Source organism: Cicer arietinum, chromosome 6 (assembly GCF_000331145.2).
Source record: "Cicer arietinum cultivar CDC Frontier isolate Library 1 chromosome 6, Cicar.CDCFrontier_v2.0, whole genome shotgun sequence".
Classification (NCBI taxonomy): Eukaryota; Viridiplantae; Streptophyta; class Magnoliopsida; order Fabales; family Fabaceae; genus Cicer; species Cicer arietinum.
Genome location: NC_021165.2, coordinates 10,762,874 through 10,778,713, shown reverse-complemented (window position 1 = coordinate 10,778,713; position 15,840 = coordinate 10,762,874). Strand labels below are relative to the sequence as shown.

General features: G+C 34.8%; 3 protein-coding genes and 1 long non-coding RNA gene across 5 annotated transcripts in view; 2 read left to right on the top strand and 2 right to left on the bottom strand.

Moving 5' to 3' along the window:
• Nucleotides 1–1,284, bottom strand: part of LOC140920917 (cationic amino acid transporter 1-like) — a 2,664-nt gene extending 1,380 nt beyond the window's left edge. Inside the window, exons 1-2 of the mRNA XM_073370168.1 lie at nt 114–1,284; nt 7–47 (exon numbers count right to left, since the gene is read on the bottom strand). Coding sequence (XP_073226269.1) covers nt 7–47; nt 114–588 — 516 coding nt within the window. The 5' untranslated portion in view covers nt 589–1,284. The remainder of the gene's footprint in view (nt 1–6; nt 48–113) is intronic.
• The window catches only part of LOC113783889 (mannosyl-oligosaccharide glucosidase GCS1-like), a 12,604-nt gene extending 8,827 nt beyond the window's left edge, over nt 1–3,777 (top strand). The window contains exons 15-22 of one of the 2 annotated variants that reach the window (XM_004504399.4): nt 1,334–1,483; nt 1,562–1,612; nt 2,349–2,405; nt 2,513–2,662; nt 2,869–2,960; nt 3,072–3,181; nt 3,250–3,313; nt 3,394–3,777. In XM_004504399.4, the coding sequence (XP_004504456.1) occupies nt 1,334–1,483; nt 1,562–1,612; nt 2,349–2,405; nt 2,513–2,662; nt 2,869–2,960; nt 3,072–3,181; nt 3,250–3,313; nt 3,394–3,538 (819 nt within the window). In that variant the 3' untranslated portion in view covers nt 3,539–3,777. Of the gene's footprint in view, nt 1–1,333; nt 1,484–1,561; nt 1,613–2,348; nt 2,406–2,512; nt 2,663–2,868; nt 2,961–3,071; nt 3,182–3,249; nt 3,314–3,393 lie in introns of those variants that run through there. The other variant, XR_003473255.2, reaches the window with a different exon arrangement.
• Nucleotides 3,778–4,374: 597 nt separating this feature from the next.
• LOC105852269 (uncharacterized) lies at nt 4,375–5,217 on the bottom strand. The gene is made up of 2 exons (XR_001144095.3): nt 4,987–5,217; nt 4,375–4,660 (listed from the first exon to the last, which is right to left on the bottom strand). It is a non-coding gene; the product is annotated as an uncharacterized lncRNA (long non-coding RNA).
• Nucleotides 5,218–5,637: 420 nt separating this feature from the next.
• Nucleotides 5,638–15,393, top strand: LOC101496671 (mannosyl-oligosaccharide glucosidase GCS1). The gene is made up of 22 exons (XM_004504397.4): nt 5,638–6,111; nt 6,218–6,291; nt 6,951–7,202; nt 7,405–7,579; nt 8,769–8,855; nt 8,975–9,043; nt 9,550–9,646; nt 9,968–10,050; nt 10,237–10,344; nt 11,028–11,149; nt 11,350–11,457; nt 11,545–11,618; nt 12,344–12,469; nt 12,569–12,636; nt 13,129–13,278; nt 13,358–13,408; nt 14,072–14,128; nt 14,243–14,392; nt 14,504–14,595; nt 14,686–14,795; nt 14,863–14,926; nt 15,014–15,393. The coding sequence occupies exons 1-22, from the start codon at nt 5,821–5,823 to the stop codon at nt 15,156–15,158; spliced, it is 2,553 nt and encodes an 850-aa protein (XP_004504454.1). The 5' UTR covers nt 5,638–5,820; the 3' UTR covers nt 15,159–15,393.
• Nucleotides 15,394–15,840: the final 447 nt, after the last annotated feature.

Below are 15,840 nucleotides of genomic sequence, written 5' to 3'. Positions count from 1 at the left end.
ACCAACAGCACCAACCAACAATACAGTTGTCATTCCTTTCAAGGCACCTAATGAAACAATGTACTTAGCCCAATCCATTCCAACAGCACTAAATGTCATTCCTTTCAAGGCACCTAATGAAACAATGTACTTAGCCCAATCCATTCCAACAACACTAAATGCAACAGAAAAAGGTGCATTAACATCTATATCTTTATAATTCTGCATGAGACAAAGTGTTGTAGCTAGTAAGCAATATAATATGGTGGTAATCAACATAGATCCAACAAGACCAATAGGAATGTCTCTGCCAGGATTCTTGGTTTCCTCAGCCATAGTTGAAACAGCATCAAAGCCAACATAAGCAAAGAAAAGAACAGCAGAAGCATCAATCATACCGTGAACACCAAAAGGAGTAAATGGAGAGTAGTTTTCGGGTTTGGCTTTGATGAGACCAGCAATAATAATGAAGACAATGACAAACATGTGAAAGATAGTAGCAACGTAGTTGAAAATAGAAGAGCCTTTGGTGTTGTAGACAGCAAGGGCAGTGATGGCAATGAGGGCACCAACAGCAATGGGGTCAAGATGGCCATAGTCAGGGTTCATGCTATGGACAATTATACGAAAGTCTTCTGGAGCTCTGTATATTTCCAGCTGCTATAAATGCCACAAAGTCCCCCAATTCTACCCTTAAGTATGCAAATGATAATGATTCTCAAGTAAACTTTACCACCCCGTTGTTGCCCCTACCTATAAGGGCTACCTTCATGGGGTATTATGTGCTATTAGCTCTCTAGCTCAGTTGGTTGGAGCGCCAAACCCTAATGGAATGTTAGAAAACAGTACCGCGCGATAAACAGTGCTGTATGAAAATAAACGAAAAGCTACAAAAAATCTCACCGAATATTGGAATGTTAGAAAAGAGAAACTATAATTATATTCCTTAATTGTTGGGAACTCGACAGCGGAATAGAGGCGGAATCGTTCAAGGAGGATCGAAATAGGCTCTAGATACCATGTTGAAAGTGTGAGATTTTAGAGAAAAGGAGGAGAGAAAATAATAAGGGTTTGAATATTATTGATAATAGCTTAACGCTGACTTGATTACAATAGATTCAATACTAATCTCTATTTATAGAGAAACATAGACTAAATCCTAAATTAGGAATAAATCATAATAATAATAAGAGATATTCTAAGATATCTCTATAATTATAAATTGATCCTAAGAAATAATTTAAGATACTCTAATATAATATAAAAGATATTATAAGATATTTTTTAATATTCTAACAGTCCTGAACAAAGACTCATGCTTGCTTCTAACAAACATTATATCTGGCTCTTCTAGACGCTGACCTCTGGATTGGATGATTACCCACGCGCTTCTCACCCAAGTGAAGATGAACGCCACTTGGATCTTAGATGTTGGGTTCTACTTGCTGCAGAATGTATGCATTCAATTGAAAAGTTGTTGAATAAGGAAACCAAACCTGGCAAGGTACAATTTAAAAATAAATGCAGGCAGAAGATAGTTAAATCACCTAATTTAATAAACGTATTGAATGAAATGATGCAGAATTATGGTACTACTGCTAAATTGCTATCAGATCATGAGTTACTGAACCAGGTATTTACCTCATTATCTGTGCTCCCCCCTCTTCCTCTTTTCAGATCTCTTGCACACCTTGATATTTCATATGCATCTCTGTTGTTGGTGATACTGCACTGAGACAGGAGAAGAAGCGAATGAAGTTATAGAGGAGAGAGAAAACAGAAAGAAAGAGAAAATATTCGCTCATACAGTTGTCGAATAATTACCAACTGGAACTAGGAATAACAGATTGCTATTTTCTGGATAATTTTTTTTTAATTTCCTTATTTATAAAACCTTTTATAAGTTTTCCTTAGAGGATCTCGTTTTCCAATTTGTAAAACAAGGTTTTGCCTGATTTTTTTTCTTATAATCCAGATATTGAAAATGTGTCTCATCTGAGTGGTACCTTTGGTTTTCATATAGACCTTCTCCCAGCTGATTATTATGAAATTATCGAGGAATGCGAACTTCTTAAGAACACTGTGCATGTAGATACATGGGACCTTTGAGTATGAACATATTGCATATACATGGAATATTTTTTATCATGTCTTCTCTTGATTATTTAAATCTCCAATGGTGTAATAAAGACTGTGTTTATACTTTTAAAGATTGTGTGTTTTCTCTCTTTCTAATTGTTTTCTGACAAAAGAAGATTGAAAGGAAACTATGCCGGTGGCTTTCATCAAATGTTTGCTTAGTAATATAGAGTGTCAATTTGTTGCTACTGCACTTATTCCATCCCTAATTTGCGTTTTTGCATATTCAGTGGCATTTTGATGACGCATATGGTGCTTACTTTGATTTTGGAAATCACACAGAAAAGGTATACTGTCCAGTTATTTATGTTTAATATCAGTATGCTTACTGTTGCAAGATTAACAATGCATGGGTTCCCTATTTATGTCTGAGAATGAGCTTTTCTTTACATAGGTTCGACTTATATGGAAAAAATTGGACGCAGGACACAACCTTGATGCTCGTCAGCTTGTCCGGGAAGCTTTGGAAAGGCCTGTATTAAGATTGGTTCCTCAAATTGGTTATGTCAATTTCTTCCCATTCATGGGGAGACTCATTCCATCTGTAAGTAATGCAATTAATTCTAAGTGTCATGATTTTATATGCTACTAAGTTAGTCCTTGTTTGGTGAATTTCACAATTATATGCACTTTTAAGGAGTGATAAGGTGGTTTGGGGGAAGAAAATAAGAGTTAGACTAATTTTTAACATTTGTCATTAAACAATAAACAAAAAAATGATGCATTTTGTAATCATACTATCTCATTCAGGGATCATGGATCCTGGAAAAGCAGCTTGAACTGATTTCAAATCGCAGCCTATTATGGACTGACTATGGTCTACGTTCTCTTGCCAAAACTAGGTCTCAGCCTCCGATTCATTTTTAATGGATTAAATTTGAATAACCTATTCAGCATATGTTTGTTGATTACTTTATTAAAGTGAATAAAAAATTATATTTTTTATTCCCCAGTTCCTTGTACATGAAATACAATACAGAACATGAAGCTCCATATTGGAGAGGTACAATTTGGATAAACATGAATTACAGAGTTCTTTCAGCGCTCCACCATTACTCCAAAGGTATATCTGCATATATTCCAAGTATATTAATTGCTTCTCGAAACTAATGTGTAGATTGAATCTTGCAGAGGATGGACCATACCGGGACAAAGCTAAAGCCATCTACAAAGAATTGAGAAGCAATTTAATTAGGTATTGTTTAATACCGCTGGAATCTTGGTTAAAGGTATTGATGATTATTTTTAAAACGATGTATTTCCTCGGTAATGCAGAAATATAGTACGCAATTATCAACAGACTGGATTTTTGTGGGAACAGTACGATCAGATTAAGGGAAATGGAAAAGGGGCACATCCATTTACAGGTTGGACATCAGTTGTAGTATTAATCATGGCAGAAGCATATGACACAATTTAGAGTAAACATTCTCTTCACAGCTTTCATTCACGAGTTCCACTAAGACTAATGTGTGACACACTGTTAAGATATTAAAATGTATAGGTTTCAGCGTGTATTTATTTCTAAAGTCTCTCAAACCCCAATATGATGGATGAGGAACAGGTTATGTGTTTGGCACAAAATTCTCTAATAAGATTTCATCCAATCTAGCATTCAGGGAATATTGAATGAGGAAGGCATCAGCGTTTATGAGTTCAGATAGCTGGATTTTTATAACCTGAGTGTTTCTCTTAAATGAACCAAATTCTCAGTTTTTTGAGAATGAGAATTGAGAAGAAAGCGAAACCAACCAACCAGCTTTGTTATTGTTAATGTATACATAAATTGCTCAAAAGCTGGACAATCATCAAGGTGTTCGATGATTTAACCATGAAATGAAGTGACCAATTGCGTAAAGCTACAAACATCAAGGTGTTCAATGATTTAACCATGTAATGAATCCACAAGTTGCATCAAGCTAGCTCCCTATGTTAACTAAACAAGGATCTCATGCACAAAGGAAAAATTCCAACAAGAGCACCACTCGATGAATATGACTGCAAGCATTAAAAACCAAGAATCACACAATCAGCAGCTAACTACATGGAATCCAAAGTTATCATGCTATAAAAGGAATTTAGAGTTAGAAGGCTTCTCCTAATATAGGAATCATAAATCATAATGAATGTTTTGATGTTTCAATTAACCAGCAAATGTAAAGGTGTATGTCACCTCTAACACTCAACAAGGTAAGATGTTTTGAGGATTAGTGCTAGTGAATTATATATGAAATTCAAAGATTTGAAAATGCAGAATAGAGTTCAACTTGATGTAAAATATATACACAGGAATACAATTTTATTGGATGTCCTCGAAGGGACAAAAATTTGAAGATGATACACAGGAATACAAAAAAGATAATTCCATAAACAACTAATTGCTAAACTCCTCCTCATGAAGTCGGATACTCCATTCCTCCCGGAGTAACTCCTAGCTCTGCATCTCCATCTCATGCAGGCAGCAACTGGCCGTCCTTCATCATCATGTTTATCAATAGCGTTAATATGTCAATGGGATCACCCTCCCTCATTGTCACGATCTCTACATATGAAAAATAAAATGCTCATGAACATGAGAATAGGCGCCATAAACAGATTAGTGGCGTGCATATTCTGAAATTAACACAACTAGACTTAATTTGTCCATTATGCTTAATACACAACTATGCATTTTCCAATTCAACAGTTTCTAGTTCACTTACAACACCAATCCCAAGTTTTAGACCACATGCCAATTCATTCATTAAAAAACATTCTACACACCGAGGATTATAGTAGCAAGAAACATCCAATCAATGCAGAAGTAATAGAGAACAATGTGAAACACAACAAGAATTGGAGTGACTTAGAGCATGTACAATAACTCACGAAGAAAGAAAATGCTTGTACAATTCTTCAATCTCATTATGTATCAACCTAACTAACCATAAAATAGGGATGTCTAATGAAGATGATTTCTTAATGGATAAAACCCTAAAGCGGCCCCATTGGGGGTATCCTCCTTAACAATTTGTGTAATGTAAACTTCATGTTTACGGTACATATTCTTTTAAGAGAATAAAGTGACAATCAATCACAATTTGCCACCACTTTCAAAAATTATATAACTCCCTTTTTTCAATTTTATTTATTTTACACTTACACTGTATATTCTTTGTTCTTATACTATTCTTTTAAGACCTTAATGATCATATAACGTCGGTGTAAAATAATTTTACATCAACATTCAATGAAAAATCACGATATGTCTACAAAAATTCACTTTATAATCGCAACTCAACCGTAAAATATTTTACTATAATTGAATATCCGTGTAAAACTATTTTATAAATGTCCCATTTTCTCTTCTTTTAATTTTCGGCGTATTATTATCTTTTGGTGTGTAAATATAGGGGTACACTACCAACTCTATGGGTATGTTTAACAGTTATCTAAAATTAGCACACAAACGGTAATGTCAGCCCAGGTTTAGTTCAGCCCAAGTTGGCCCAAACTAAATATATTTTTCAGACAAAAAAAAAGTGTTTGTCATCGGCAAGCCACCCTTCTGTTTCCCTTTTCCGAACTGCAAGTGCAAAACACCGTCACTGTTTTAACGTGAAACTTCCGCTGCTCAGCTCCTTCACTGAAATAAAACTCCCTTCTCTATAAATATCGAAAACCTATGAGGCAGTGACGCCGTTAGTCGACGATCCACCAGAAATGGCCGGAAGTGGAAGAACAACAGCTCGGAGCAGAGTGAGATCCTCCTCTGAACCTGACGCCAATTCTCTCCGCGAAACTAGGCCAAAGTTTAACCGCCACAGAAGCAAATACGGCAGCACCATTCCGTTATTTAACAATGTCAATATCAAATTGGTTCTCGCTATTGCCTTCTTCGCATTCTTCATCATCTTGTTTCTCATTCGTCACCTCGTTAATACCGTCGCGGAACCTCGTCTGCCTCGTGCTATTACGCCATTTCCCGCCCCAAAGATCATGGACCTTCCTCAGGTCAAATTTAACTTCGTCCATTTCATCACTCTTAGTCCTTTTTCTAATTTGGTTTCATAAATTTGGTTTATGTGAATGAATCAGTTCGGTGTTGTTGTTGTTGCAGTTTCAAGGTGAGCACAAAGAGAGCTTGTATTGGGGAACCTATCGTCCCCATCTCTATCTTGGAATTCGTGCTAGGTATCATTTTACCGTTTCTATAACACATGATTTTTTTTTTCTTTCCGTGTGGTGTGTGTTTCGATTTGGGCATGTTTGAATTGATTTACTTGAGCTTATCTTGTGAGAGTGTGGAAGAGCTTATCGTCCATGAGCTCTCGAACACAACTTATGACATGTTTGTGAGCTGTTTTAAACTTATTTCTATAAGCTTTATGGGATAGCTTATGGAAAAAGCTAACAGTAGTTAATATAAAAGCTGTTTGACTATATTTTATCCTTAACTATAGAAACACACATGCTTATCCTAACACATATAGGATAAACGTTTATGCTATACTGGATTAAGTTGTGTATGCTATAAGTACTTAATTAAGTTGCTTATCTAAACATTACTTATTTGTTTATTTATTTATTGATAAAACCATAATGTGTCTACACTATTTTATTTTGTTTGCAATGAAATAAAATCAGAGACTGCTTTGGTGATTTTGTACTAATAGTGGTGCACAATCCGAATATATTAGTTGTATCAGATTTGACTGATTTATACCCTAGTGCATCCCACAGTCACTGGTGCGCTATATATCTGGTTTATATTGTGTGTTAGATGCCAATGTCAACAACATTTGATTTTCTCACTTTTGTGCTTTTGTGGGGGCGTGTGTGTTTAATATCAGGACGCCACAATCTTTGATGGCTGGATTAATGTGGATTGGCGTGAAAGACGGAAGATATCACTTGAGGCATGTTTGCAGACATGAGGATGACTTAAGTACTTATGGTTGGATAAAGCATAATGGACGTGATTATGGGCATCAAGTACTTGTTGACCATGGCATGATCTTGACTACTGAGTTTATAAAATCAAAGGGGGATGGCAGCGGTTATGGAGGCGACTGGGCAGTTCGAGTTGATGTGAAGATTGACAAGTAAGTGATGCTATTAAATTAACTTCAAATCACTTTCGTTTAAGTATTCAGGAAGAACAACTTTGTTTGTAGTTTTTCCTTATTATAGAGTAGGTTGTGACAGGTTTTGTTTTCCTGTATGAGTGAGTATCTGCAACTTCAGTATTGCTATATCGTGTGATTCTTATGATTGAACGGCTTTCTTCTCCTGGTCCAACCCTAGGTCTAAGTGGAATAAGGGATTCGGGAGAGGTGCCCAGCTCTTTTTCTATTTGGCTGATGAAGGTGGCAACATTCTTGATGTAAGTAGAGAAAACTTGAACATTCGCGAGAATTCTTTACTTGCATCTGGCTCTCGAACAGACATTGGTGATTGGCAGCTACATTTAAAGTCAACGGTAATGCTAGAAAGTGGTATTATGATTAAATATTCAAGAGTATCTTGTTTGTACTACTACCATTGGACATATTTTTGGAGTTTATAGTTTGTTACTTGTAAAAATCATATGAGCTTCCTATTTCGTTCAATGAAAGAGGTTAAGAATATTATAAACCTATGAATCTCCACATTTTAAAGCAAATATATACTTGAATACAAGACTGCATTGATGCTTGAGAGATTAACTCTAAGCTTGTGAATTTATCATGATAAGGACAATTAGATAAATAAAGAAAGCAAATAAGGGATATCTCGACACTTCCTCCGAAACTGGTGTATATATGTCACATGCATCCAACTTTGTACATATTTAAGATATCCTTGACCCTTTGAGCGACTTGGTGAAAACATCGATCAACTGATAATTAGAATCCACAAAAGATGTAATGATATCCTCAAAAAGAGTCTTCAAATAGATAAATTGACAATCAATTTTCTTAGTGTTTAGTCTGCTCATGGAAGATTTGATTGGGTGCAAAATGTCCAGCTACCATGTGATTGATACAAATGAGACCCATTGCTTCAATTTGCAGAGCTTTAACTCACAAAGTAGTTGTTTCGACTTTCAACCGAATAAGTTCAAGTGTAGTTAGAGTAGCATGTTAATCTATCTCTCCAACGGGTCTAGCAATAACATTCCCTTAGCTAAGAAGAACACACTATGTAGTTGTTGATCATTGATAATTAGGGCATCCAGCCTAATATGCCTATGGGATTCCCAACCACCTTTCTCATTGCTTCAACCGCAAACAACCTCCATGTTGCTTTGATACCAACTTGAATACGGTCTTAAAATTGATATTGAATTGCTTGAGAGATTAGCTCTTAGCCTTGTCAATTTTATAATTCTAAATGTGCAACTATAATCCCTTGATTACAGGGATTAAATCCCGTAATTAATGCCTATATCTTTCCTAAATAATAATTACATCATAGAAAATGTACGAGGAAAGAAGGAATATTTATATAGAGGAAATAATTGATATCTCGACATATCTCAACATATAATGTGCTTTTATTTAGTATATTAACTATCTAGATGCAAATTTTCAGACCTATTTTTTGCTTTGACAGTAATTGCCATTCTTGATTATCTGCAATGTTATGTCTAATCCCACTACTCACTTTCTTATGTTTTTCTTTTCCAGGAGGATCTGAAACTGCATTACTCTGGGTTTCACACACCTCACTTTCACAATTTGTCTGATCTTGTTGAGGAAAACCTTGCATCACAAGTATGTTACGGTATTTTCGTTCAATTTATCTGATGATACAATTTTCATTAATAGAAGATGTGTTTATGATTTTTTTTAGGGTTATGCTGATATCTTTGCTTATGTGCATGTCTTGGTAGATAAGAAAGCATGCTCAACTACAACTATCCGACTCATCAGATGATTCTCCTAATGTGTTAGTTTTTCAGGTAACAGAACATATGCACTTTTTCAGGTAACAGAACATTTGTGTGAGTGTATGGACGCCCAATCCAATTGTCTCTTGAAAGTATCTTTCCTAATTGACTTTGCTGTCACAACTCGCTTCTTCTCTTTTTCTAGAAGTTAAATATGTTTTTGGTTCCCATAAAACCAAAGAATTTTAGTGTTGGTCCTCCTAAAAAAATTTATTTGGTTTTCATTCCTGAAATATGCAATCATCATTTACGGTTATATGACATCTGTAAACTATTTGTGTCTATCAAAAGTCATGCTGTGGAGCCATCTTAGCATGTGACTCCCCTAATTTTTTTTTATCCAGTCCTAAAATGAATTCTATTTATTTTCCCTAAAATGAACTTTAGAAATAAAAAACAGTGATTTGAAATTTTAGAGGGATGAAAACCAAAGAAATTTTTTACATAGACCAAAAAAAAAAATTCACTCATTTTATTGGGCCAACATATTTAAACCTTATTTATACTTCATGCTGCAGATTATTGGTGGCTTTCCTTTCACTACAGATATTGTACTTATATCTGGAACTGATTCAGAAAGTTCAAGAGCAGAAGATCGCATCAATAGTCTTACAGGTTTTTACCACTTTGTATAGTGTTTTTCTCATAAATATGGTGTGTATATTTATGTGCTTTCATGAAAAGGGAGAACAGTTTAATTATTTACTTTGTTGCAAGAGTTGTTCTTGCTTTCAAAACCTTCTACAGTTGTTTTTCTTGCATGTGTTCGTTCATATGTCTACTTCGCGTTCAAATTCATTTTTGGGTTGGGTTTTAACTCTTAGGATGTTTGATGTTAATTATTTTTTTAGAGAACTGGCTACTCTCTACAAATATTTATTTAACATCAATGTTATAAGTCATTGTGTAATTGTTTGTTCGTCTGTTCAATGTTAGGAGCTTCACTGTCCAATGAACTGAAATATAAAGAACAAGCATTTGATGAAAAGATTGAGAAAATTTTCAATTTGACTGAGAAGGTACCAAGTTTATTGTCCTTTGACTTATTTATACTTTTATTTCTTTTATCTAAATCAATGATGTATTATCCTGGTTTGGTCTTTCGATGTATTCTGAATCTCTCGAGTTTCATATGATTGAGTAAATTCATTTAGAAGTCTATGCTTGGTAGAAGTAAATTCTTTATCGTAATAGTGGATTTCCAGGTGGATTCAGAATCCATGTCTGTTGGTAAGGCGGCTGTTGGAAGCTTATTAGGTGGCATTGGCTACTTCTATGGTCAGTCAAAAATTGCTCTGTCAAGAACCGTTAATGTAAGTTACTTTAGTTTGTTACAGTCCTTATTGAGGAGTATGCTACCCTTTAATACAATATAATGTGACATATGGTTAATATATCATAAATTTGATAGTTATCTTTCATGTGTTTTATTTTCTCATGGTAAATAATGAATTTAGAGACAGCAGAGAATAAAAGTACAAGGCAAAAGATTGCTAACCATTAAAGAGCTGAATTCTTACTAAATCGATAATTCCTTTAGGGGTTTCCAGAAACGAGCTATATGCCTACAGAAAACAAGACAAGCTAATTAGCTAGAAAATCATGCTGGATTTTAACACAGAAATCACTAAGAAATAAGAAATAGAGAGTAAAAATCTATTTTATGTTGCAACAAACAGAAAAAAGTTATACTTGAAAATTGTGGCATGTGTGATGCGTGCATCTCTAACCATAAGAAGAGACTATTTGATAAATAGGGGGAAACTGTTGCAACCGTTTGCTACTAAAAGCTTCTTAGACACAACTGTTATCATGCATAGAAGCTGTTAAGGAAAATCTTTATGATTGATAGGTTTACATTTTCTGGCACATTATAGAAGTCCAATTAGACACAACTGTTTTTATTGTCAGTTACTCTGTCAATATGGATTTGTTTGCGTTGTGTCTTTGATATTCTTTGATTAATTGCTGTCAGTGGCTTGTTTTCCTTTGGCAGTTCAGGGAACATGTTGATTATGTATCATATTGGCCTGCTGAGCTTTACACAGCTGTACCAAGTCGGTCTTTCTTTCCAAGAGGATTTTTATGGGATGAAGGTTTCCATCAACTTCTAATCTGGTCAGTATCCTGGCTAATAATGCCTTGATGACCAGCGGTTCATCGTCGTTATTATTATTATTATTATTATTGGTTTTGAGTGAAATTCTCTTTAAGTGCTGTGTTGTATTCACTGCACAAGACTGAGTGGTATTATTCAACAAAAATGTCATCTATGGTCTGTAAAGTGTGCTTTATTTGGACCTGTGCACATTAATCAGGCGTTGGGATCTTCATATTTCTTTGGATATTATTGGACACTGGTTAGATTTGATGAACATTGATGGATGGATACCACGTGAACAAATTCTGGGGACTGAAGCATTAAGGTGTAGCATCAACCTTTTGTCAAAATTATTACAGTAAATTTGATGTTTTTATCTGTCATAGTGACACAGTTTCTTCTGTACTTGCAGTAGGGTCCCAGACGAATTTGTTCCTCAGCATCCAACAAATGGAAATCCTCCAACTATGTTTTTAGCAATAAGTGGTATATGTTAATGTTCCTTCCCTATTTACCCTTTTATATAATTATCTTACTTTTATAGTTATGATTTACAAGAATCATTATTTCAAAAGAAGGCAAAAAATGTGTTTCAATTTGTGAGTTCAAGCAAGCCATAGACTAGGCTCCATGATTATATTTTCTTTTCATTGAGAAGCGATGATTATTAACCTCCCACCTGGTTATTTTTTGTTCTCTCTGCTAGCCTATTCTTGTAACTTTCTTCTCATGCTCTTGATTTTTAACTTAGTAATCATGCATCTGTATTTTGTGATTCTTAAGATGATTCTGGGTTATAAATTTATGGAGACAGTTTGACTATTTATATGAAGTATATGTATAAATGTCACCTTAGATCAGAAGCATGATTAACATTAGTTTGTTGTGTTGATAGATTTTGAAATATCTTGGTAATGCTGGATCAAATCCTTTTGCCTTTGAAGCTATTTTCGATACTTGCATTTTTGAGAAATTTATTGTGCAAAATAACCCAAAATCTATTCCTAAGAATCTAGATGTGGTCATATGATGCTCTTTTCATTACTTGCATTAAATGATTGGGGCATGAAGATTTTATAATGCATATAAAATTCATCCCTCCCGTTTGCAGTTATGTTACATGCTATAAAAAGAATTTATTTCTCTTTATTTGTTGCTCTCCTTCCACCCTCCAATTCTTAACCAAAGTAGTTGAAAATTTGTTTTTGTAGACATAATTACTGGCTTGAAGAATAATGAGTTCACTGCAAAGGATAGAAGGGAGATCTCTCTGTTTCTAGAGCGCGCCTTTGTTCGATTGGAAGCATGGTTCCAATGGTTCAATACGACTCAATCAGGTATATGCTATAAATGCATGTGAGGTCTTTTTGAGTGCTGGAAATATATTATTTTCCTTTCTGATATATTTTTTTTAATTATCATTCCTATTAATCCAGGCAAACAAACGAGCAGCTACTATTGGCATGGACGAGACAACAGAACAATGCGTGAATTAAATCCCAAGGTTCTAATATGCATTCTCTCTTGCTGTACTTGTCCACAATTTTAATCTGAACTATATGGGCACACGGCTATTAACTTAACCAAAAAATAAGCACTGACATTCTTATAACGAAAGCTAATTAAGGAAACTGCGGGTGAGAATTTTTGATGTGTTGCTTCTACAAAAGGCTGAAAACCTACTGTAGTGTAGTGATGCAGACACAGTTATTCTAGACATCACCACTTTTGGTTACTGTTGGTTATTTTCTTTTCTGGTTGTACTGACATAATACAGTAGGAGCTATTTTAAAAAAAGATTTGAGCCTATTCGATGGTTTTCTCTGTTGTTACTTGAAACTAGAAAATCATAAACATGGGAAATGGATGACTCTGAAACCTGAATTTTAACTAGCAGTTATGTCGTGCTTTGTACTATTACATCAGGGATCACATAAAATGATCATCAGTGCTTATGTTACATGCTCCTAAGTAACATTATTTTTGGCATTATCAGTCGCTGTCCTCTGGATTGGATGATTATCCACGTTCTTCACACCCAAGTGTGGATGAACGCCACTTGGATCTTAGATGCTGGATGTTACTTGCAGCAGAGTGTATGCATTCCATTGAGAAGTTGTTTGATAATGAAACCAGACTTGGCAAGGTAAAATTTGTAAAATAAATGTAGGCATCATAAAGTTATATCACCATATTTAATGGACACATTGAACGAAATGATGCAGAATTATGGCTCTACTGCTAACTTGCTATCGGATCATGAGTTACTGAACCAGGTATTTACCTTTTCTCCCTCGCTCATTTCTTCAGAGCCGGTACATACCTTGATATTTCACTATGCATCTCTGTTGTTGGTGATGCAGCAAAGGAGTAAGAGCAAAAGAGAGTAAACATAATGCGGAGAGGAAAAGAAAAATAAAAGAAAACTTAGCACATAGTTACAGAGTAATTGGATCTAGAAATAACAGATATAAGACATCACTATTTTCTGGAAAAGGATTTTCTTTTTTTCTTTCTATATTTACTAAATACTTCATACTTTTTTTTTAAGTTTACATTCAAAATAGAAGTTAACCAGGTTTTGCCTGAATTTTTTAGTATGGAGTTATTGAGGAATGTGAACTTCTTAAGCGCCCCTTGCATATAAATGCATGAATCTTTGATTATGAACACACTACACGTTCATGGAATGGAATAACGTTTTCCCATTTATCATCTGATTGAAATTTCCGACCTTGCATCCTGTATATAGTAGTCTAAGGAAGGTTCTGTGTTAATCTGGGATAGTTGATGCACTTTGATACATTGAAAATAAAGAAAAGAAAATTGAAAGCTAATTGTGCAGTTTACTCATCAAATTTTGTTTGGTGATGATAAAGTTAATTGGTTGCCGCTATTGTTATATGTCCATGTCTAATTTGTGTTTCACATCCATACAGATGCATTTTGATGAAGCATATGGTGCTTACTTTGATTTTGGAAATCATACAGAAAAGGTATAGGCCCAGTAATTTCTTTTTAGTATCAGATGCTTTACTTCAAAAGATAATGCATGGCTTCTTTGTTCTGAGTCTGAGAATAAGTTTTTCTCATAAACTTAACCGTGCTAGGTTCAACTTAAATGGAAAGAAATTGAGACAGGACAAAATTATCCTTCTCGTCAGCTTGTCCGGGATGTTTTGGAGAGGCCTGTATTAAGATTGGTTCCTCACATTGGTTATGTTAGTTTGTTCCCATTCATGGGAAAAATCATTCCATCTGTAAGTAATGCACGTTAGTTCTGATATCATGAATTTTTATGCTAAGAAGTTAGTCCTTGTTTGAATGATTTTCCAATTAAATTCATTTTTTAATACTACTATCTCATTCAGGGATCATGGATTCTGGAAAAGCAGCTTGAACTCATTTCAAATACCAGCCTCTTATGGACTGACTATGGACTGCGTTCTCTTGCCAAAACAAGGTCTACAACCTTGGATTTAATTTAATTTGAGTGACCTTATTCAGATGTTGATTATAGTGAACCAAAAATGATCTTTTTTTTAATCCACAGTTCCATGTACATGAAACGCAACACAGAGCATGATCCTCCGTATTGGAGAGGTCCCATTTGGATAAACATGAATTACAGAATTCTTGCAGCGCTCCACCATTATTCCATAGGTATATCTGCAGAAGTTCCACTTTATTCAGTGCTTCCTGAAACTAATCTGTAGGTTGAATGTTGCAGAGAATGGACCATATCAGGACAGAGCCAAAGCTATATACACAGAATTGAGAAGCAATTTAATTAGGTATGTTTGATTTTGTTTGGAAGTGTTGGAATCTTGTTTAAAGCTATTGGTTGGTTTTTAAAACAATGTATTTCCCCCTTACTGCAGAAATATAGTACGGAACTATCAACAAACTGGATTTTTTTGGGAGCAGTACGATCAGATTAAAGGCAAGGGAAAAGGAGCACATCCATTTACGGGTTGGACATCGCTTGTGGTATTAATCATGGCAGAAGAATATGGCACAATTTAGGGTAAACACTGCAGATTATTAAATTTGCAGCGTTGTAGCTGAAATGTAAAATTAATTTATAGATTCCAGAGTTCATTAGATGTTCATAGCTACCTAAGGTTTTGTTTGGATTGATGGAAAATGATAGAATGGAGTGTTAACTAAAGAGGTTTCATTATTTGGATATTTTAAAAATGAGTGGAATAGAGTGGAATATGATAAAATCTATTCAATCTCATTCCATCTTCTCCCTTCATTTTCTTCCCCTCCAATTTTCCTCCAATTTGGAGTGTATGGAATGGAATCCTACTTTCTATGTTTCATTCCGCCATCAAATAATAAAAAAATGTGAGAAATGCTTTCCACTCCACTTCATTCAGCTCATTTTAAATCCCAATGGAACGAGAGGAACAGGCTACATGTGTGGTGCATGTACGAAATTCTCTAATTAGATTCCGTCCAAACTAGAATACGGGAAACTTGTGTTTTGCAAAGTCCATGTGGTTGAATATTCAACTGAAGGAAAAGCGGGAAAAGTAAAATATATGTTGTACTCAATGCTTGTATGCTCATGGATAGGCCTGTCAAAACGGGATACCCGACCTATTTAGGGCGGTTTTAACGAGTTGTGGGTTTTTTTAAAATGGACTAAAAAGTCTTGTTTTAATATAAACTGTTAAAATACTACTCGAATTCGACTTTA

What these genes read in the sequence shown, in the direction of transcription:
- LOC101496671 (XM_004504397.4), top strand. Translation starts at nt 5,821, where the DNA reads ATGGCCGGAAGTGGAAGAACAACAGCTCGGAGCAGAGTGAGATCCTCC. An exon ending in TCGCATCAATAGTCTTACAG is followed by an intron (nt 9,647 to 9,967) that starts GTTTTTACCACT and finishes GTTCAATGTTAG; the next exon opens with GAGCTTCACTGTCCAATGAA. An exon ending in ATCATGAGTTACTGAACCAG is followed by an intron (nt 13,409 to 14,071) that starts GTATTTACCTTT and finishes ACATCCATACAG; the next exon opens with ATGCATTTTGATGAAGCATA.